Source organism: Seriola lalandi, unplaced genomic scaffold (assembly GCF_002814215.2).
Source record: "Seriola lalandi dorsalis isolate HSWRI2012SDOR001 ecotype SW California unplaced genomic scaffold, Sedor1 jcf7180002054900, whole genome shotgun sequence".
Taxonomy (NCBI): Eukaryota; Metazoa; Chordata; class Actinopteri; order Carangiformes; family Carangidae; genus Seriola; species Seriola lalandi.
This window is the reverse complement of record NW_019525452.1, coordinates 372673-396138: the sequence shown is the minus strand read 5'-3', so window position 1 is coordinate 396138 and position 23466 is coordinate 372673. Positions and strand designations below refer to the sequence as shown.

Below are 23466 nucleotides of genomic sequence, written 5' to 3'. Positions count from 1 at the left end.
GGGGGGTTGGGGTGGGGCAGCGCATTGTGTAGAACCAAAGTTACACAGTTACACAATTATCTCTGTGGGATGAACAGATGATGATGATGACAGACAGATGGGCAGAAGGGAACAGAATGGGGGGGGGGTTTAAAACTGCAATTGGGGTTTTCAGTTTGGGTTGTGTTTGGTTTTGTTTCTTGCTTTTGTTTATTTTTAGTTTTTGGAGAGAGCACAGCTCAGATGATTTGAGATTTAATCTATTTGTGTTTATGTGGTTTAGAGATTAAGATTTTCTTAGTGCTATTAAGAAGCCACAATCTTTTTATTGTACATTTACCTATTCACAGATACCATTCCATCAGATCAACTCGTTTCATGTGTCAGTACATGTCCCCTTCAACTGTTCTCTTCACTGTCTGTTTCTTCCCAAAACTTTTTTAGCTGTCTTTCTTCTTCATGTCTTATACCTTGAATCTCCTCCTTTTGATGTCTTCTCACTTGAATATAAAGATAAGACGCCTTCACATTACTCTCAAGGATAATATAGATAAGTGAAACAAATATCTTGACAGTCTCTTTTACAAGGCGTTCAAATCATTACCATCTGTTAAAAATAATCATCTAATCATTCCCCTGCCCAGTACTTTAAGAAGCCCAAATTATAGGGAACCAGAACCTAATGATAAATGTGATGATCAAATTTATGTATTTGCTTTTACTGAAAGAGAATGGCACAGAAAGTAGAGTGATATAGAGACAAAGAGAGAGACGAGCAGAGTTGGCTAATCCAGTAGAGTAATCAGACTAGCTAATCCCAACAGCCATGTCTCTTGGTCCCTAGCCTGAGCCCCCTACTGTGGCCCAGAGCCCTGCCACCCAGCAGATGGCCCAATGACCTTGCAAGGTCACACACACACACACACACACACACACACACACACACACACACACACACACACACACCACACACCACACACATTGCTGCATCTCTACAGATGCAAGTACAGATTTCAAAATACAGTTTTACAAATATTAATTTTAAAAAAATTTTCACGAAGGGCATGTTGCCCCACTTAAAAGGAAATATACTTCTAACCAACCTGCTACCTGGCACCATGTTGGCCATCTTTTCCCCTAAATGAGCAGGCCTGAGACGGATGACCTTCAGCCCCAATATTAAGAGGTACTATGTTACCTTTAAATACGATTCAGAAGAAGCAGGATGCAGCAAGATACATCTACGTTCTCTCTAGTTTAGCACATCTGGCCTTGCTTTGAATGCTTTTGTATTTTGCACGCAAAATAAATTCCATGTGCCTAGAGCACAATTGAAACCTGTTTAAAATGAAAAACACAGAATGAGGCCATGACGTAGATCTCACATGGTCGGTGGAGAGAAGCTCAGTCTGCTCTGTATAAAGAGGAAATGGAGACTCATATGTTGGTTTGACAAATGTGTCTGTTGTAGTACGATAAAATAAGAACAGAATGTGAAGCATAATCGTGTTTCTTCCACCTACAAACCACTTCCTCATATGGCCTCACATATAAAGAGAAACAAAATGGCACAGCAACGCCATTCTCGCCTCTTCCCATCATTATGCGTGCCATTAAAGGAGAAGGAAAATACTGCTACATCCCAGTCAAACACACCCCCCAACCCGTTGTCCTTAACATGCTTGACATGGTACTTCTGAGGTGCCACTCCTAAATTTAACATGTCACTCAGTGGGTACATGATGTGCACAATACAACAGGGTAATTTCACTCAATTTCATTCTGCTAAATGCAATTTCTGACAAAATAAATTACATCTTTGTAATTTTACGATTGATAAGAAGTCCAAATTTGCTTTTACCAAGCCCACTGCTTGTTCAAGTCAGAATATCTGCAACTCTACATTTTTTAAAAAAGATTTAGCTCTTTCCTTCTCCGAGCTCTTTGATTATAAGTTCTGAGCTGTGTTTTATTTTTATGCCTTATTGTCTGATTTCACAATCACTAGGTCTCTCCCTCTCATTCACTCTACATCTCCCTTGCTCTCTCTGCCGCAATGCGTGTAGACGCTGCTCATACGGACTGTAGCCAACACAATGACTCACCTCTGCTCACGCAGACACATGCACACAAAAACACACACCGATTTCTTGAGTCACTTGCCTGTCTGTGTTATACAGCAGTGAATACAGTGTCCAGTTACAGATGCATCAATTATTAGTTGTCACAGATCACATCAGGGGATCCTAAGAGTACTAGGCCACTGCTGGTCACCATGGTTACTTGCCCTCCAAGCACACTCCCTCATCAAAGTTATTCACATGACGACAAAATGCAGGACTTAGTTTGGTCTGCCAGAGCAGGCCCACAGAATAGTTTATGATCAGATCAAACACACAACCAGACACATGAAGCGCTGGCCTAATTGAATTATTGATATTTTAATCACATTTTAATAAGCCACTATGTAACTGGACATGAGTGATTTCACTATGTAATCCATAGAGGAGCGTGTGATTTTTCCATTTCCTGATAATGTCAGAGATGTGTCTGTACGTCAGTCTGTTCATCTGTGTGCTTGTGGGAGAGCGAGCATCTGTAATTCCAGCCACAGGTCTCTGTTTCCTTCCTCAGGACTGAGGGGGCTCATTACATTACCCAGAGCTGTGTGAGACAGCTGGACACCGACACAGACACACACAGGCGGCACACTTCAATGTCGTCTGCATATGAAAAGACACTTGGATTGTATATGCACAAAATGTAGACACGATCTTTCTCTGCTGAATAATTAGATAATCAAGATGAGACAACAGACTCAGGCTTAAACACACATGAACACAGATGAGAGGATGAACTGCAGTGACAACAGACATGTATGTAGTTTAAAGGCCTTCTTGTTTTGTGACTAAGGCAAAATGTTAGCACCAGAAGTGCAATGAGAAAATATGCTAACACTTTACTTTAAGTCCCCCTATTTAGCATTATAAGCAGTATATAAATGTTTAATTAAGGCTTTATACCACACAATAATATAAGTATTTGCAGGCATAAGGATATTTGTAGGTATTTATTAAGGAATAGTATTTTTCAACAATTATAACTTCTCCTATTTAGCCATAATTGATATTATTACAGATGTGTTTTACCATGTTGTCATTCATTATCTATTTACATACCAGACTCTACTCAAGGCTGACTACAGCAGCATTTATATCTCATTACCACTACATTATAATGTGATATAAACCATCTATTGAATGTTAACATACTGCTTATGAATGCTAAATAAGGGGGCTTAGAGTAAAGTGTAATCAGGTAGCCGGGTATGCACAGAGGAAGGGAAGGAGCGGCTTGGTAGGCTGTTTTGTCTATCATTAATGATTGAGTGGCAAGCACACACGTACAAACACGCAGAGCCAAAACAGGTATTCACGTAAAACATACTCAACACGCTGTAAATGCACACAAAAGATAAATCAGCAACCTCTCTTTTCTCTGCGAGTCATACTGATAACATTCATATCCGCAAATGCACATACACTTAAGGACACTCACGGACACCTGGAGTGAGAGTGTAATCTTTTAGCATATGAGAACACATACTGAAAGTGACACACACCCACCATAAGTAAGGTTGTGCAATCTATTAGAGTGGGGGTGACTGTGGGTCAAACACTGACACGGAGCCAGCAGACAAAGACTGGTGGTCAATATCTAATTAGAAGCATGAGAGAAGGGTTACAACCTCTCTCTCTCCCTTTCTCCCTCTCTCTCTCTCTCTCTCTCTCTCACGCTCTCTGTTTCTCTCTCTCTCTCTCATTCACTCTCAGTCCCATTTTCCACCTCCCTTTCTCACTCTTTACCTGTCTCTGCTTCTCACCTCCCACTGACGTCTCCCTTTCCATGTGCCCAGTCACGTCTGTCATCCACCCCCTTCACATCCGTCTCTCTGTGTCTTTACTTTTCACCACATATCGTTTTGTTTGTATCTCCTGTCCACCTCCCTACCAACCACTTCTATTGTCTGGGCATTTGTGTATGTGTGTGTGTGCATGTGACAGAGAGAGATAGATCTGTGTGTGTTTATATTTCTATTAGCAATTTAAGCGTGCATACACTCAGAAGAGCAGGTGCGCTTTTGAGCTGACAATGGTCCGTAATTCAGTCTGTGGAAAAAATTAACCAGTAGCCACAATCTATTAATCCATACTAACACACCTGCCAGTCTGTCATCTTGAGACTATGGCACCAAATTGACACTTGAATACAATGTAAATCAGTAACTTCCATGTCATTCAACATCTTTGATCTTATACATAGATATAGAGCCAGCATTCATTCACTTAATCGCCAATGAATAATATATACATATAATACATGTAATTTCCAACACACCCCCACACATGCACACATTAAGACCCCCCCCCCACACACACACACACACACACACACACACACACACACACACACACACACACATCCAGGGTGTGTCTCAGAGGGGATGAGCAGCAGTACTTTTCCACTGCATCAGTTTCGGCTCTGTGCATCCCTACCTCACCAGGCCTGCCTGGTCTTGCTGCAGCAAGAGATTTGATCGGCTGTTCTTTTGTTGCAGAACTCTCTATGTTTGCATGTATGTGTGTGTGTGTTTGCATTTGAAGTCATGTCAAACAGCTCCCTCCCACTGACATACTACTCTCTGCCTGACATACTTGAACGAATGGTTTCATTGTTTGCTTTGAATTCATAAGTGGCTGTTGAGTAGCCCGTGCTCAGTGGTTAAGTGTGTGAGAGTTGTCTTCCTCATGTGGCTTCAAGAAACATTTTTTTATGATGACAAACCAGACAACAAACCAGAAAGACTGGTTTTTTTTTTATCAATGTACAATCTGGAATGTATGGATGTGATTTCACAAGAGCGGTTTGATTACAGCTCAAGTGGGAAAGGCAGTGGCAAGTTGATATTTGTTAGTCACATTTAGTCCCACTGCAGGTGTGTGTGTTTTGGTGTGGTATGGGTGTGTGTTTGTCAATCAGCATGAGTGGAGACCTTTTGCAAATATACTAGTTTAAGGTTAGAATTTGAACAATGGACCCACTTAGAAACATACTTTTAAGCACTATATTTAAGGCCAACTCTTTGTCGTCCATATCTGCGTTATAATCTCAGATGACAGCAGAACAATCAAGTTACTTGAACATTTTGCACTCCTGAAAATGTCGCTACAGTATCGTACCACCAGGGGGTGTTTGCCTTATTTCACTGAATTTTAGGACACAGTCCAAGTCAAGTTAGATTTTATTTATATCACAAATCACAAATTTGCCTCAAGGGGCTCAACAATCTGTACAACATTACAATACCATCTGTCCTTAAACAAGGTGAAACTCTGGGAAAAACTGGAGACGAGAAAAAATGAAAGAAACCTCAGGAAGAGCAGCAGAGGAGGAATCCCTCATCCAGGACGGACTGACATGCAATAAATATCTTATGTACAGAATGGAGCAACAAAGTAGATTTACAGTGTCAACATTCAGGATGACAGCATTATAGATTGGAAACATTAATGAAGACTGTAATCTGGGAGCAACATCCAGGTGCTGCCAACAGACAGGACCTGAGCAACACAACCTCCTCTCCACCATGAAGACCTGGATAAGTACATTATTCACACATCCAGAAGAAGAAAACAGACAAACAGAGGGAGAGAGCGAGACAAGGAGTCAGATAGTCTGATGTTAGCAGGGAGGTTGTTACAGACTCAAGGGGCATGGTAGGAAAAGACTCTACAGTCTGCTGACATCTTCCTAACTCTGGGGAAAGACCTTGCATTCGAAGAGCACTGGAGGGAATATAAGGTTGAAGGAGATCAGACAGTGTATGAAGAGGCCTGTCATTTAGGATTTTGTAAGTCGTCAAAAGCACCTTAGAAGCACCTTAAAGTCTCAGGAGCCAGTAAAGGGAAGCTAAATATTCTACATGTAGTTAAAATTCTAGCTGCAGCATTCTGAACCACTTGAAGATTTTTAAGCAGGGGCAGGGCTGAAAACAACACATTACAGCAATAGACAGAAAAGATTCAATTTTAACTACGTTACATGGTGAAAAATGGTCTTTGTGATGTTTCTAGGGTAGGATCAGATCCATCGCCACGGTTCTTGGCTGTCTTACTTTGATAAATCACACAGTTGTCAAGGGTTACTGTTACTTGGTCAAACTTGTGTCTATGTTGGGATGGGCCAGTGACAAGCAACTCAGTTTTTGCTCTGCAGAAGCAGGAAAAATATTCTGACATCCAGCTTCATAGCAGTCAATAAGGCCTCTAATTTAATCATTTTAGAGGTATCATTAGCTTTTACAGGAAGATTCAGCTGAGTATCATCAGCGTATCAGTGGATATTAATTCTATGACTGTGTATAATTTGGCCAAGAGGTGAAATAAAGAGAGAATAAGAATAAAGAAAGAAAAGCAGCGGACCAAGAACAGAGCTTTGGGGTACTCCATATTTCCCAAAACCCACTACTCTGATCTTCTGACACACATAACTTAATCTTATATTAAGATAATTGTTGTCATGGATGATCAGTTGATATGTATTGATGTTTATGTCTGATCCAAGGTAAATTTATGTGACTTCATTATCAGCTGGACTCTGCTACTCTGTTATCTGTCATGCTGCACACCCCTGCCTGGATTCATCAGTGTATATTTGGCTACATTGATCCGCCACCAAGGGCAGTTCCTTGATGACTCAGTCGTGTCAATGAAAGGCCAGTCCATGGGGACCCACTCACACCTCCTGGGAGGGATTCTTGCCTCTCTATGTCACCTCTGACCTTTGATGAGGGACATTTGTATTGATGTGGCCCAGCGGTCAGGCTGCTCTCCTTCCGGACGACACGCTAGTTTTACAGTTACAGTGCTAGAAGGACTAGAACGTGCAGCCCTGGAGAAATTGTGGTTATTAAAAGGCCACTCACATCTAGTTTAACAACATAAGTCAATTTATGAGGGTTATAGTAAATGGTGTACCAGGAACAACAGGCAGGCGGAAGAGGACGAGGACATTTGATGTGACTGTGTGTGCATTCATGTGTGTATGTGGGACTTAATGTTTTTGTAATCTTGGCATCAAAGTGTCTCTGATCTATCTGATCTAATAGCATAGAACATACTAGAATCTAATCAAAAAGCCTTTGATGAGGCTATAAACATAGTTTGTCTGCTCTCTCTCTCTCTCTCTCTCTCTCTCTCTCTCCCATGTCTTTAATACTCACTGCCAGATAAAAAAAAAAAGAAGAAAGGCAGCAGGAAGCATTTAGTTAAAACCTACAGGTTAAACCATTTGCACTTGGTTATGTTTTGATGTGTCCATCAGGCTGTTGTGGACATCAGAGCAAGATTTATTTGATCAGATGGATAAGGCAGAGCAGACTGCAGGGGCAGTTGTTAATGTGTGTTGATAGTGCACTCGAGCAAAACAGACCTACCAGGGTAATGCATTTCCCTTTCATGTCACAATGATTCTTATGATACTAGGTTTTTATGTTAATGCTTTTCATCTAATATCTTCCTTATAAACTCAGAATAATTGACATTATTACCAACTGAGAAATGCAGGTGACTTCTCAAGGCCATTTCACAGGGATACGATGCGATTTACTGACAGAGAGAAATCTCAAGGGCAATTCAATAAAGCCCACTGGCTTTATTTCTGTTGCAGTCAGTGACTGATAAATACTGTTTGAAAGCCAGGCAAGACAGCTCTCTGAATAAAGAGGGTATGTAATGCACTTTTGGAGACAAAGTATAGTTTTTAGTTAATACAATGTTCATGTACAAGCCCAGAGAACGGCTAAGATTATATACAAAGGCGCACAGGCCACTATCTCCTTAATCTAGTCCGAAGGCATGTATAAAACATGTGTGTGTGTCTGTAGTATGGGCGGTCAGACAGTTACCGCGTTGCCACCACACAGGACAAAGATGACCGATCCCCCAAGAAGAAGAAGGCGGGGACCAAGGACATGGATGACCTGAAGAAGGAAGTGCCCATTGTAAGTAAAACCTTTAATCTATGAATCCTTGTGGAACTGTCTGTTGTTATAAAGTCAGTCAAAAGATGATTCATTTCCTCATTATTTAAAAAATATTTTTATACCATCCATGCATATTAGGATATATTAGGCGTGAGAAAATGATTTTCAACTTTGAAGAACATCTTCTTGCAGGTTGTAGTAAATGAAAGTGAACTGATGCCAATTTTTGTTGGAGAGAAGGAAAATCTCATACAGGCCAAATTAATGTATTTTTGCTGGTAAGAGGGTTGACTTGTTGTCAGGAGGTCATCACTTTGATCTTACACCTCAGCGCAAGAAACTGACACCAGGGTCGCCATACCTGGCTGCCCTAACACTCTTATCTCTCAGGTGAACTGCATGCATGGAGTACATATCTAATTACCTTGTATGCCATTAAATTACTGATATCCTAAAAATGCAACAAAGCTCAAAACAATTTTAATCTGGAAACTTTCTACTATTTTTTCCTGCATGCAAAAAATGGTAAATAAAGATATTGAACCATGCAGAGTACTGATTGTCCCTGTATATTTCTTTTCAGACAGAACATAAGATGTCTGTAGAGGAAGTATGCAGGAAATTCCAGACTGACATTGTCCAGGTGAGTTTATGATTTCAGATTCGGTCAGCATGTACTGTCTATGTATCGATCTGTCTTTGGTGTGAGTCTGTTTTTCCGGTTGTCCACTAGATGGCATGAGAGTACCGTCATTGATTTATTATAGTTTTTGACAATCACAAGCCAACAGTCAACTAGACTCAAAAGTCATAATAAAGATATGTGAGAATGTTAACCAACTGCAGACCCACTGCCTTTCTCTGCTAACTCTACATCTCCCCTCCTCTCTGTTCCCTCCAGGGACTGACCAATGCCAAGGCAGCAGAGTTTCTGATCAGGGATGGTCCCAATGCTCTCACCCCTCCTCCCACCACTCCGGAATGGGTCAAGTTCTGTCGCCAGCTGTTTGGTGGATTCTCCGTCCTGCTGTGGCTCGGTGCCATCCTCTGCTTCCTGGCCTACGCCATCCAGGCAGCCACTGAGGACGATCCCGCAGGAGACAATGTGAGCACCACATGTGCACATACACACAAACAGTCACAAAGATTTTGCACACACATATTCACATCTGGCCCATCCACACCTCATTAACACATAAGCCACACTCTGAAATATCGACATAAATAACACCTTCGACTGTCACACAAATTGTACCCAGTGCCTCCACCACACACATGACACTCACATATGTTCAACTCTCTCTCTCTCTCTCTCTCTCTCTCTCTCTCTCTCTCTCTATCTCTCTCCAGTTGTACCTAGGTATTGTGCTCACAGCTGTCGTCATCATTACTGGTTGTTTCTCATACTTCCAAGAGGCCAAGAGCTCTAAAATCATGGAGTCCTTCAAGAACATGGTGCCTCAGGTAAATATGCCTTTGCTCTAAAGGACTGAATGAAACCAACTTATGTCTGAAAATCTAATTTGAATTCTCTCTTATCAAATCTGGACTCAGACTTTTCAGCCATGAAAGTGAATATACGTAGGACACCGGAAACTATAGATTCTTAATACCCAGTTAATATGTCTTTGACACTGGGTAGCAGAAATACTTGCCTCTATTCATGTCTTCACAATGTGGCAATTTTGCTTTACAGCCAAGAGTTAGTCACAGAGTAATGTTTGCTGGCTGCTGTCCTAAAAGAGTGAGCAGTTTTGCCTTTACAGGTTTTCTTTTAGAGATTTTGCCTTTATAGGGATAATTGGTAGACAAAGACAAGCCTGTGGTAAAATACTGTCCATCAAGAACCTCCAGTTTTGACATTTATAATTGTATTGTTTTTCACTTCTTAAATGATTGAAAAACACATTGTCAGCGACCTCCTGTTACACACTTAAATGAAGGGCAAATACTGTATATTGCAAAAGGATGTGGTACCGCTGGTGGTTGCCACTCTCAGCCTGCAAATAGTTTATACAATGCATACAGTATGTTTTGATTGCGAGTGCATTAGATTTGATGAAACCTTTACTTACAGGATGTACAGTCAAACATGAACAGGAAGGAATAAAAAAAGTCCTCTGCTACTGCCATAGATTATGTTGATCCAAATATTGTTCTGTGTGTGTGTGTGTGTGTGTGTATGTGTGCATATTTTCTAACCATCACTGATATCTCCCTGCAGCAAGCATTGGTCATCCGTGAGGGTGAGAAGGTACAGATAAATGCCGAAGAAGTGGTGGCCGGAGATCTTATTGAAGTGAAGGGAGGAGACAGGATCCCTGCTGACATCAGGGTGGTTTCTGCTCACGGCTGCAAGGTACACACACAGATACACATACAGATACACATACACATACACATACACATACAAACACATATACACACACATTCAAATTCTTGATTCTTGTTGTATACAACATGTTTTTATTTTTTCTGTTTCTTAATAGGTGGATAACTCCTCCCTGACAGGCGAGTCAGAACCTCAGAGCAGGTCACCTGACTGTACCCATGACAACCCCTTGGAGACCCGTAACATTGCTTTCTTCTCCACCAACTGTGTGGAAGGTATTGTCACCATGGCAATAACATTACATTCTCTGGATTTAAACCCACCAAACTGAGCTGATTAATAAACTCAACACTTATACTTTGCCGTTTGTTAAAATATAATGGTGGCTTTACCTCAATTAAATGTGGTTACAAGACACAGATACTGTGGCTATAAATGATATTTTACAACATTATATTTCTGTTCTTTTCCTTAACCAGGCACAGCTCGTGGCCTTGTTATCTGCACTGGAGACCGCACAGTCATGGGTCGCATTGCTACTCTGACCTCTGGCCTGGAGACCGGCAAAACCCCCATTGCTAAGGAGATCGAGCACTTCATCCACATCATCACAGGTGTGGCTGTCTTCTTGGGTGTCACCTTTTTCGTCCTGGCCCTCATCCTGGGTTACAGCTGGCTGGAGGCTGTCATCTTCCTCATCGGCATCATTGTGGCAAACGTGCCTGAAGGGCTGCTGGCTACAGTCACTGTAAGTGGGCCAGTTATTAGCTATTAGCTCACTTTCTTAAGCATCAAGAAACAGGGAAATTCTCCCTTATAGCTTCATAGTTGCTACATCCAAATAATATATTCAGTCAACCTTAACGTGTTTTAACATCATGAATGTATTCGCCTGCAGGTGTGTCTGACCCTGACTGCCAAACGTATGGCTAAGAAGAACTGCCTGGTGAAGAACTTGGAAGCTGTGGAAACCCTGGGCTCCACCTCCACCATCTGCTCTGACAAGACAGGCACTCTGACCCAGAACAGGATGACTGTGGCCCACATGTGGTTTGACAACCAGATCCACGAGGCCGACACCACTGAGGACCAGTCTGGTCAGTGAGGAGAGGGCAAACACACACCACTGGTGTCTGAAATATGTGTCTACTGTAAAAGGAGTAAACAGTTACTAAAGCAGTGATTAATGCCCATTTTTCTGTTCCTCATCCAGGTGCCTCATTTGACAAGAGTTCAGTGACATGGCTGTCTCTGGCTCGTGTTGCTGCTCTGTGTAACCGCGCTCAGTTCAAAGCAGGACAAGACTCAGTGGCCATCCTGAAGCGTGATGTTGCTGGCGATGCCTCCGAGTCAGCCCTGCTGAAGTGTATCGAGCTGTCCTGTGGCTCAGTCAGGTTGATGAGGGACAAGAACAAGAAGGTGGCTGAGATCCCCTTTAACTCCACCAACAAATACCAGGTAAATAATGGCTAAATATAGCTGTGCACGCACAAATAATAAGAACAACATTGTAAATAGCAATGCACATTATACAAATATATGGCAGGGTTTTATCTTAACTTTCACTTCTGTTCTCCTCCTTTAGCTCTCAGTGCATGAGACAGAGGATCCAAATGACAACCGCTACCTGCTGGTGATGAAGGGAGCCCCTGAGAGGATCCTGGACCGTTGCTCCACCATCCTGCTGCAGGGCAAGGAGCAGCCTATGGATGAGGAGTTGAAGGAAGCTTTCCAGAATGCCTACATGGAATTGGGAGGACTGGGAGAGAGAGTACTTGGTAAGGAATATCTACAACTTTTTTTCAACTAACATCAGTTGAATGATCGAAACAAATCAATTTCTAAATGTAATTTACTGAGCATTAGATATTGTAGAGGTGATGTTGGGATAGGGAGAGAAGCTCTACTAAAGCACACATTTCTGTTGCTCCCAGGTTTCTGCCACTTGATGCTTCCAGAGGACCAGTACCCTAAGGGGTTTGCCTTTGACACAGATGATGTCAACTTCCAGACAGACAACCTTTGCTTTGTTGGCCTCATGTCCATGATTGACCCTCCCCGTGCTGCTGTGCCCGATGCTGTTGGCAAATGCCGATCTGCTGGTATCAAGGTGAACCTCACATATGATCTCTTTTTCCCTTACAGTGCTTCATAAAACAGGCTCTGTTGTAGAATGTCATTGAAATCACATGAAGAAATGTCATCTTTATTGCTCGTGTTGTTGCAGGTTATTATGGTCACTGGAGATCATCCCATCACAGCCAAGGCCATTGCCAAGGGAGTGGGCATCATCTCAGAAGGCAATGAGACAGTGGAGGACATTGCAGCTCGTCTCAACATACCTGTCAGCCAGGTCAACCCCAGGTAAAGATTCTTAACAGAAAAACACACATGGTCATATAGATAATGTTAAATTATGAGGCTAACATGAACGTTTCAATGTGTGTGTTCAGGGATGCCAAGGCCTGTGTGATCCATGGTACAGACCTAAAAGATCTATCTCAGGATCAGATGGACGATATCCTGAGGAATCACACAGAGATCGTGTTTGCCAGGACCTCCCCACAGCAGAAGCTCATCATTGTAGAAGGTTGCCAGAGACAGGTAAGAAGAGCTTTTTTTTTTTAATTAGAAATTATGTTCTAGACAATAAAATAAAATAAAAATTGTACCTTATAGGCTTTGTTTTTTGGAAGTGACATTGGCTCCAAAATATCATTACACTTTCACAACAGCAGATGGTGCTAGTTGTCTGTTGAATGAAGCTTCCCTGACTGACACATAAAATGTTTTCCTCACTGTGAGATGGTTAGATTGCTTATGATATACCGAAAGGCTTTGGTTTTTATTAGTTTACATAAAAGACTTTATATTAAAATATTAACATTCATATTAGAATTTGCATACATTTTGTTGTCAGTTAAATATCACAGTTTCATTTAAGAGAGATAGGATTATTTATTCAACTTATGATTACCAAATAAAATATTTTTCTTATATAAAAACTACAATTGGTTTTCCAAAAAAAAAAAAAAAAAAATCAAAAAACAGGTGCTGAAAAAGTACAGGTTATTTTGCAGTTTTGTAAATTTAAATTCATGCCAATATAGTGTATTTGTGAATCACTGTGTCATATAATTTATTTATTTTGACTAATTTATTTATTATTCCTTGTGTTTGTAAGAATGAAAAGAGGATTAATATGTGGCTCTTGCATAGATTGTTACAATAAAGATTGTTACAAAATAAGGGATAAATACATCTAACAATATAACTTTATTTATGCTATGTAACCTTCTGATTTTCACCTTACCTTTTCTCATCTCTCCCAGGGTGCCATTGTGGCTGTGACAGGTGATGGTGTGAATGACTCTCCTGCACTGAAAAAGGCCGACATTGGTGTTGCCATGGGAATCTCAGGCTCTGATGTGTCCAAACAGGCTGCAGACATGATCTTGTTGGATGACAACTTTGCATCTATTGTCACAGGAGTGGAAGAAGGTGAGACATGCAAGAGACAGAACTGAAAGATTGAAAGTGTTTAAATCAATAAAGAGTTTTTAATGAGAGAATATGAAAAAAATATGTAGAAATAGGAGGATGGAAAATTAGAAATCAAGTAAAATGGAAGTGTTGATGATTATGTTTCTCTGCAGATTAAATAAAACAAAATTTCTGATACAAACTCAGAGCTAGATCACTGACTGTATTGCATGATGTAACTTGTTTTGCTTCTCTCTCTTTAGGCCGCCTGATCTTTGATAACCTTAAAAAGTCCATCGCCTACACACTGACCAGCAACATCCCAGAAATCACACCCTTCCTGCTGTTCATCATTGTCAATATTCCCCTGCCACTGGGAACCATCACCATCCTGTGTATTGACCTGGGAACTGACATGGTGAGAGCTGATCAAACACCCAATGCTTGATATGACACATATAGCTTCATGCCCACACACAGACACCCTTGGATCCAGCTCCTTCGATATGACATATGTCATACCGTACTTAAAGTTCACATTTCTTCCTCTCCACTCAGGTGCCAGCCATCTCCCTGGCTTATGAAGCAGCTGAGAGCGACATCATGAAGCGTCAGCCCAGGAACCCATTCAGGGACAAGCTGGTGAATGAGAGGCTTATCAGCATTGCCTATGGACAAATTGGTAGGTGAATTAAAGATAGGTCAGTTGATCTAGGCTGTGAATTGTCTTTGATATGGATTGAAGTTTGATCTTGGTTGCCTGAAAGTAATTTTGTCTTCAAATCAACTTTATCCCCCTTGATTGTTCACAAACAACAACAGCCGGATTATCTTGCATCTGTCTGCAGTGTTTTTGGGGTCACTAGATTAAGGAAGTCAGCAATCCTAAAAATCTGTTACTTCATCTCTCTGTGTGTATGTTTTTCTTTTTCAGGTATGATTCAGGCTCTGGGAGGCTTCTTCGCCTACTTTGTGATCTTGGCTGAAAATGGTTTCCTACCCGCCCAACTAGTAGGCATCAGGCTCAACTGGGATGACCGCTCTGTCAACGACCTGGAAGACAGCTATGGACAGCAGTGGGTGAGTGTGTAGTGTCTGTGTGTGTTTAGGCGAACCTGTGTGTATGTGTGTGTGTGTGTGTGTGTGTGTGTTTCCGGGTTTTGTTACGTTATCTTACTGTTTTTCTGTCCTTCTCTGCCCTTTAGACATATGAGCAGAGGAAGATTGTGGAATTCACATGCCACACAGCCTTCTTTGTCAGTATTGTGGTAGTGCAGTGGGCTGATGTCATCGTCTGCAAGACCAGACGTAACTCTGTGTTCCAGCAGGGCATGAGGTGAGTCCAACAACTATACTGTGACACCACTCTACTGAAACATATTCTGTCATTGCTAAATTTATGTTTTTGCCAGGAAACATTTGCATTGTATGATCTAAACTGGGTTGACAAGTATCTTAATTTCTGCATTATCATTTCTGCTCTTTAATAATGTCGTGTTTCTCTACCCAGGAACAAAATCTTGATCTTTGGCCTGTTTGAAGAAACAGCTCTGGCTGCCTTCCTGTCCTATTGCCCAGGCATGGATGTGGCACTCAGGATGTATCCTCTAAAGTGAGCACCATTACCATATATATCACGTGGATGCATATGCAGTACCTCTGATATTAACCCATATAGCATTTTCTGTTTATTATTTTTAATCATTCTTCTTCTCTTGTCTTACCCACAGGCCTACTTGGTGGTTTTGTGCATTCCCCTATAGTTTCCTCATCTTTGTTTATGATGAAGTCCGAAAACTTCTCCTCCGTCGGAACCCTGGAGGTGAGTGTTGCATCTTTCAACAAGTGCTTAACCAACGTTTCTTGAGAGGAGCAGTTTAACAACAACATCCTGTGGTTTTATGGGGTGGTTTATGTGCTAGACTTTGCCTTCGGTAGGTGCAGAAACATCCGGTTGTCTCTGCTTGTTGTCTCGCAAACCCTGTAAAAGCAATAAATAAATGAGATATAATGTGTAAATTACTGAGCTTACTGGTGCTGGTAGGTGGATTTTGACATCTTCTAACAGAGTCAGGCTAGCTCTTTCCCTCTGGTTCTAGTCTTTGTGCTAAGCTAAGCTAACTGACTGCTCACAGTAGCTTCCCATTTACCATACCAAAGTGTTGAACTAGTCCTTTAGCTAATACTAATAAAATGTAAATTGTGATAAAAATATGATTTGAAAACATTGTTGAATTAACTGTAACTGTTTCTTTCTCTCATTTGCACTCCAGGTTGGGTGGAAAGGGAGACATACTATTGATCGATGGAGCATCTTTGCTCAAACCCCCTTCATCTTCCACTTATTGCTCCCTCCTGTCACTCCATCCCTGGCAAGACACACCTCCAGACGCCCCGCCCCCTTAAAGACAAAAACCGCTTTGAAGCAATTTTCATCACAACTGCCCCAAAGATTAAAAACAGCAAAAGCACCTTTACAACTTTCTACATTGACCCGCCCCCCTTTCTCCCCATCTCCTATGATACTCTTTGCATGTGTTCTCTCACTGCTGTGTACATAAACCAATATATCTACCAAACGGCAGCTGCATATTGTGTATGTAGATTTGAATGAGCTAAGGATACAAAGGGAGTGTCTATGCTCTGCAAAAAGGGCCATCCAGCTCCTTCCCCTCCCTCTTCTTTCCCTGCTCTCCCACCCTCGTCTTTCTCTGTACCTTCGTTCCTCTCTCTTTTCCCTCCTCGCCAACCCTTTGCTTGTCCTCCAATCACACACAGATAAAAAGATCACACAGTGAGATCCCACCGCCGACACCACTTCGACTGCCACCTCTCGCCTCCGTCTCCTGTCTGTGGAGGACCAGCGGAGTGGTCATCTCCCTGTTGTTCTCACTGCGTCCATTTTCCTTCTCTTCCGTTCTCAACGGCCACAGTGTTGTTGTTTTTTAATATGTGGGGTAGGGGGGTTTCGATGGTTTTACTTGTCTTTTTTTATTTCTAAAACGGGAGGGGGGATATGTGAGAGCTGCTTTTCCTCATTTAGGCCTAACAAAGCACACCCCATGGCGTCCCGTCCCTCCTCTCTCCCCCCTCTGTCTCTCACACCCCTCCCCTCCCCTCCCTCCCTCCTGCCCCGTTTGTCTCTGTTTGTGTGCACTGTGTGAACCATTGTCCTTGTTAATAACTATTACAGTACACCGCCCCAAGTTGATAAATACAAATCAATCTTTCTGTGTGCTCTAGGAAATCTATATAATTCTATACTGAATTTAAATGAAACAATAAAAAAACACATGTTGAAAAACAGCTCAAGAGAGACATTCAAAAGGAAGAACATTAACAATATTGGTGAGAAAGGAAAAAGTGAGAGATTTGTGTCTCGTTTTGTTTTTTGTTTGGTTTCAGTTATTTTTGCTGGTTTTTCAGGAGGCTATTCTGAAACTGTAACAGCAGAGCAGGGTTTTGTGTTTTTACCAAAAGACACAGGACACCAACCAAGGCTTTCAGGTTCCTGTCACTGCAGGTGTGTCGGTATGATGTGGTGCAGTGTGCTGTGCTGTGGTGAGTGGTGATGATGAGTCCATGTGCCTGGGGTCTATTACCGGATCAGATCCAGGTCTGGTTCACTCCAGGTCCTGCTATATAGGTCGGTCCAGCCCGGGTCTGTGTGCATGTATGTGTTGGAGACCAGTGAAGGGCCAGCGGTCTCAGGCTGGGTCTATCTCAGATGGCTGAAAGGGTTGAAATTCAAGAAAAAAAAAAAAATTCACAACTAGTAGAACATGTGTGTCAAATAAATGAAACCAACACCAATAAAACATCTAGAACATTTAATACAACTTAGACCCGTCTGTGTGTCTCTCTGTCTCTGTTTCTGACTTTTGAATCTTTACTCTCATTTTATTCCTTCCTCATATTATCTGTCTTTCTTACCCTTACTTGAACATAGTTTAAAATGTGCATTACTAATCTAGGTTGCATATTGTGGGTGTACACAATATAGTAAATCTAATGCAATCTATTGCCATAGCCCTGCAGGAAAACCTCCTTTTTGAATCTTGTAATATTCAATTTTTGCAAGAAAATATTTAACTCTATGCTAATTTTTCTTAATGCTGTCATATTTGATCTGACTACATATATGAATACACTTCACATAAATGAACAGCCTCAAGAAGTAATATTTGCTGACACCCTGTGTATCAGCCTCACTGTTGCCCCAATACATATATTCAAATATGAAATTATTTCTTCATTTATTTAATCAATTAATTATGAAATGAAGAAGTGATGCAGCTGTTGTGACACCAGTATTAGCACAGCAGGAATGATAAAAATAGAAACATGAGGATGGGATGCCACCTAGTGTTATGAGTTAATATGCACTTCAACCTGCAAACTGCATAATGTTAAACTGCCATAGGAGGAAGAATTGGCAGCAGTCCAGGGTAATGCACCAAACCACTGTATAAATGTGTTAGCCTTGTCTGACATCGACAGAGATGAGCTTCACTGTCAGCAGAAGTCTTACAAAGGGAATGATGTTTTACTCTTTCCCAAAACTATAAAAACAGAAATAGCACATGAATTATGTGTCCAAGAAGGAATGGGAAATTCTGTTATTAATAAAAGTTATTTCCAAAAGGTTACATTCCTGCAAACGAAGCAAGGTACTATATCTTTTATCTTTGGGGAGCAGACTGTAATTGTGCTTCCTCTCTGTGCCACAGGACTCATCTATTTTAAATGAACCTCTTATTGCCCAACTAGTACACAAATCAAATAAATTATACACAATATACAGCTCTATAATATGATATAAGTATTGGGTATTGTGAGAGGTCACTTTGCTGCATCCAGTGTAAATTTAGGACAGATCCCTTTGAGTGAGAAACACAAAAACTTTCTGGCACTGCTCACCCACTGTCCAATGACAAATGCAGTGTCTCCTGCTCATACATACACACACTAAGACACATGCACACCCACTTTCTGTCACTCTCACTGACAAACACACTCACACACTCACCCTCTCTCTAATTTCCCCCGTGTCCCTCTGCAGTGAGCTCACTGCAGTGCGACTCTCCTCTCTCCCTCCTCGCCACCCTCCGTATAATAGAATATCGATCGCTCGCCTTTGCCGCAGTGTGTAAGCGAGTGTGTGTGTCTGACTGGGGCCCTCCAAGGTCATCGCCATGGCAACCTGAGCATGGGGTGCTCTTGCTGTGCTGTCACAGAGCACAGGTCAGAGGGGTCACGTGAAAAGGGGGACAAGAGGGGGACCGCAGGGGGGATAAGAGGGGGTCGGTGAGCGCTGCAGTGTTTGGTGTACTACAGACGGAGGAGCCAGGAGGGTTGGAACTGTCCTATTCTACTGTGTATTCAGACCAGACCAGAATAATGAAGAAATGTACAAACTAAGTGCAGAGGGGCCACTGAGTTCACTGCGACTCGTGCCTTGCATCCACAAATATGAGTCAATTGTAGTTTTGCATGAATGGAAAAAAAAAAAAACTACCTGAATTAATAAATGGCAAAATAACAAAGAAACCAATAAGAAGCCATCTTACATCAGGGGTTTATTGCACTCCCGAGATATCATTAAATAAAAAACCACACAAATTACATTAAAATGTAAACAAAGGAATAATTATTTTCAAAAAAGAAATATTTCAGGTTTACAGGATGACCTTCAGATCTGAATACTGCCAGCAGAGCTGATAAATGTGCATACTGTCAGCAAAGTACCATATTATCCCCAATAAAAAACACCATTACTAAGCACTGACCTTTTAAGATGTCTTCTCATCAATTTATCTATGTTAGTAAGTAGCCTATTAGAAATACCAGTTTTGTTTGTGCACTCTCAAACAAAAGCATTGTTTTATTTGTGCGTGGTCATAATAAGAGGTTTATTTTTAAAGCTTTAAATGGCAATTGTTCTTTGGAAAATTCATTGTTTTGTAGCAGTTTAGAAGTGAGAACATTGCATGTATATATAATCTTTACATAAAGAAAAAGACAGAAGCTGTTTCCCAGATGTTGCAGGGAGAAAAAGGCTATTTGACACAAACCAGAGGCATCCACAGTTTAAAATTCATAGAGAAAGGCATACAATGTGTATGATAATGTGCTTAAATACTAAATTACAAATGAATTATTTGTGCATATGGCAAGTTATGTGTGCGAATGAATTTGAGAAAAGCTATACAGTTTGTAACAGCAACTATTTCAGAGGAAAGACGAGGTGCATTCTTGATACACTGGCAAAATTAAAATACAGGGAACACAGGATGCACGTAGCATGTAGCTAAGGAATCACAGATCTAAGAGTAGTTTTTTCCTCAATCCCTCTGGGCTAATGCAATTACAGGGTCAAAGTGAAGCCCGATCGTCAACCAGCACCTGTTGGGAGTTCAGCCTGCTTTTCACACCGGCTCCATCAAGAGCTCTTCCATGTCTGATCCCTCCATCTCACGGAACGCAGCATGAGAGCCAATCACAAACAGTGTCGCTCCTGACAGGAGACGACACAAATGGAAAAGGGGGAATGTGAAGGGAAAGAACAATGAGGAGGAAGGTTTTTCTTTTAACATTTTTACACAGAGATTTTCACTCAATCCAACAGTACAATATCATTTAAAACATTAATAATATCACAGAAACACAGGGGCTACAGTGCCCTGACCAGCTTTGCAACAAATGTTCCTGCATGACTAGCATAAATAATGAATGACAACTAATGTTGTTTGGCTTACCTAGAACCCAAAAGACTGCAGCTCCAGCTCCAGCCAACCAGAACACAGGCAGAGAGACAGCTCCAGCAAGGCTCATCTGGTGAGGGACAGCCAGCTCCTTGCCTGGTTGACAAGGAAATTGCAGATTTGACGATACATGCCACTAACTGTAAGTAGTTATTTGATACCTCATTTAAATCTGGTTAAGTTGACTGGTAAAATAATATTAAAATCTCAATGATATTTTATTTTTATAGACTAGACTAAGTCCATTATTATGAGTGAAGTGTATGCACTCTATTCCTGAAGAAACAAACTGTTTCAGCATTTCTTTACCTGTCAAAGCAACATACAAACAAATCATGTTCTGTTCATATAGTAAAACAAGTGCAACTTTCACTTGTTTTACTATATGATTAGAAAATGAATTGTTATTGCAACAAAATGAAGCACCTTTTTGTAAAAAAAAATAATACGGTTTTAAATATTTGAACTAATATGGGTGGGCTTGGTTTCTCTTGGCCAACACACACAAACACAAAGATGGATATTTCAAATATGATTCAAATATTCCTGGTGATTCCACAATAAGTAGCAGGAACACTTATATGTGACAGCTTCACTCACCGAGGACAACCAGTTTGGACTCCAGGGATTTGAGGTGGATAATGTAGAAGGCGCCAGCGAACACAGCCAAGGCAATCAGCAGCATGGGAGAGCTGATACTGAGGAGAAGAAACATTGACAGTCTTATCAATCAGGTGCTAATTTAAGCAGCATTTTTACAATTTGTTAAGTCTTAGATTAAACCTTAAAGCTTAAATCATATTATTTTTCATTTTTCTGTCTCCTTTTTTAATATATGCAGTGGCCGAAACAGATCTGTGAAAACCTGAACTGTTTTTAGAAAGTTCCTATATGCACATAGGGCACAGGCTGTGTTAGTAAGAGCTGATCAGCAGTAGGTGAAAATATTCCCAGAGACAAAACAAGACAATACAAACTTGTTTTTGGCCTTACATGCAGTAGAGGATGAGACCCAGGAAGATGAAGGTGTAGTTGCTGTTGTAAGTTTCCACGTTTTTCACCACCCTCTGACACAACTCTCCGAAATTGCGAGGTTTTGAAAACTTGCGTTGGTCCACGAAGCTAGCCCATGGTCGAATGGACACTCGACGCCTGTCAATCCACTCTTTAGCCATACTGACTGAGAAGCCTTTAGGGAGCCAGAGCCTGTGAAATAAGACATTAAGGAGTGAATACATGAGGAAGTATTACGTTTCTCATAAAGCAACATTCCAAACAGACCTACAGAGATTAGTTGCTCTGTTAGCTGTATATTGGAGGTATCTATAAAGGCCCTTAGATATCTGGTGGGAGGTGGATGATTTAATACAACTTGTCTGCATTGTAGACCAATAAACAATAGTATCAGATCGTTCAGTTTATTTCAATCACGTAGAAGGGAGAAAATTTGAGCAACACAGAATCACAACCCTCTTGATAACAGCATTACCATTACTACTATATGATTGATTCCCACAAAAACATAAAAAGATATGAGCCCTTACTTTGCCATGACTCCAACGCCACCTGTGCCAGTTGGATGAGCATCATCAGCACTGAACAGATCTCCAGCCTTGCTGTCCATGTCTACAAGACAGTTCTCCCCCTTTGGAGCTCCAGATGACATCTACAGACTGTCTGCTGCAAGGCAACAGCAAGTGAACAAACAGAAAAATGAGTACATCATTTTCGTTAGCTATTCATTTTTTCCTCTACAGGATTAGGTCAGCCTGTAGCAGAAATGAGAAGTAGCAATGTTTGTACTCAGTAAAATCAGATATTGTAAAGTATAATTCTGTTATTGTACCAAGACTCAGGTGTCATACAGGCACTGGATCTAATAAATAATTCATCAATTACAATTCAGATGAATAATCGACCAATCATATTAAATACAAAATACCAGTTAAGGTTATACCTTGAAAAAGGTGAAGAGTTGCCTGATTTTTTAATTTAATGTAATTTTAAATTGTTTTTGGGGGTTTTTTTTGTAATAATTTTCTAAAAAGACTAAATCAGCAATTAAAAAAATCCCTATTGTATCTTGTAAATCTTGATAGCTATTAGTTAATACTTTAGATATTTCGGAATAGACTAACTCCTCCAACAATTAGTTTAAATTTAATAGAGTAATCAATTGTGACAAGTGCCAAAACATTTCACATAAAAATAAACAAATAAATAAACTAAGCTAAATCAATAAGCAAGTAAGTAGCTGGTAACTTTTTTGTTCGTAACAACACTTAGATGCCCACACACTTGATATTTGTGTCACTCACATAACACTGAAGCGTCACAGTTGATCTAGCTGCTTAGCTGCAGTGCAGTATTTCAGGAGTGGAAAAATTTGGTCAACAAAAGACAGGGCTTGGTCACTGCCACATCACTAAACAAGTAGGATATTTAAGAGACTGTTGCCAACATACGACTACAGTCTTCATTTTTAAAAAATAACTTAGATAACGTTTCTAATTTCTCTACATATGTGCCGTTATATATAAAAAATATTAATGCTTAGTAAAGACAACTTTGCTGGTTGTTCGAAAGATTGTCATAGCTAGCTTCAGCATTAACGTTGACGTCCACTACAGATCCCAGCAGAGAGATCGTTTTTCATCACCATACCGCACACAGCGGTGGATGCTTGAAGATAACACAAAGAAGACAAGACCCGTCTGAACGGTCAAATCCCAAGTCGTTTAATCAAATATACTCACGGTAGAAGTTTGGTGGGAATGCCTACCGTCTTCTGTTGCTGTTCTGGTTCACGGATGTGATGTGGATGTCACTTAACTTCCTGCTGTCTAGGCACAGAACACCGCCAC

At 40.9% G+C, this 23466-nt stretch overlaps 2 protein-coding genes across 5 annotated transcripts in view; one reads left to right on the top strand and one right to left on the bottom strand.

Moving 5' to 3' along the window:
• Positions 1–17677, top strand: part of atp1a3b (ATPase Na+/K+ transporting subunit alpha 3b) — a 22384-nt gene extending 4707 nt beyond the window's left edge. Inside the window, exons 3-23 of one of the 2 annotated variants that reach the window (XM_023429896.2) lie at positions 7964–8041; positions 8607–8666; positions 8925–9128; positions 9374–9487; positions 10248–10382; positions 10513–10630; positions 10835–11103; positions 11254–11452; positions 11569–11813; positions 11941–12133; positions 12290–12465; positions 12583–12719; positions 12809–12959; positions 13688–13856; positions 14102–14256; positions 14397–14520; positions 14773–14918; positions 15044–15174; positions 15349–15450; positions 15569–15660; positions 16112–17677. In XM_023429896.2, the coding sequence (XP_023285664.1) occupies positions 7964–8041; positions 8607–8666; positions 8925–9128; positions 9374–9487; positions 10248–10382; positions 10513–10630; positions 10835–11103; positions 11254–11452; positions 11569–11813; positions 11941–12133; positions 12290–12465; positions 12583–12719; positions 12809–12959; positions 13688–13856; positions 14102–14256; positions 14397–14520; positions 14773–14918; positions 15044–15174; positions 15349–15450; positions 15569–15660; positions 16112–16140 (3027 nt within the window). In that variant the 3' untranslated portion in view covers positions 16141–17677. Of the gene's footprint in view, positions 1–7924; positions 8042–8606; positions 8667–8924; positions 9129–9373; positions 9488–10247; positions 10383–10512; positions 10631–10834; positions 11104–11253; positions 11453–11568; positions 11814–11940; positions 12134–12289; positions 12466–12582; positions 12720–12808; positions 12960–13687; positions 13857–14101; positions 14257–14396; positions 14521–14772; positions 14919–15043; positions 15175–15348; positions 15451–15568; positions 15661–16111 lie in introns of both variants that reach the window. The other variant, XM_023429895.2, reaches the window with a different exon arrangement.
• Positions 17678–19404: 1727 nt separating this feature from the next.
• Positions 19405–23466, bottom strand: rabac1 (Rab acceptor 1 (prenylated)). 3 transcript variants are annotated; one of them, XM_023429893.2, is made up of 6 exons: positions 23359–23466; positions 22147–22282; positions 21596–21808; positions 21203–21300; positions 20597–20698; positions 19405–20355 (listed from the first exon to the last, which is right to left on the bottom strand). In XM_023429893.2, the coding sequence occupies exons 2-6, from the start codon at positions 22266–22268 to the stop codon at positions 20267–20269; spliced, it is 624 nt and encodes a 207-aa protein (XP_023285661.1). In that variant the 5' UTR covers positions 22269–22282; positions 23359–23466; the 3' UTR covers positions 19405–20266. The 3 variants fall into 3 exon arrangements, with proteins under 3 accessions (XP_023285661.1, XP_023285662.1, XP_087036436.1); XM_023429894.2 differs by having other exon boundaries at positions 22147–22279; positions 23359–23434; XM_087180310.1 differs by having other exon boundaries at positions 23385–23401.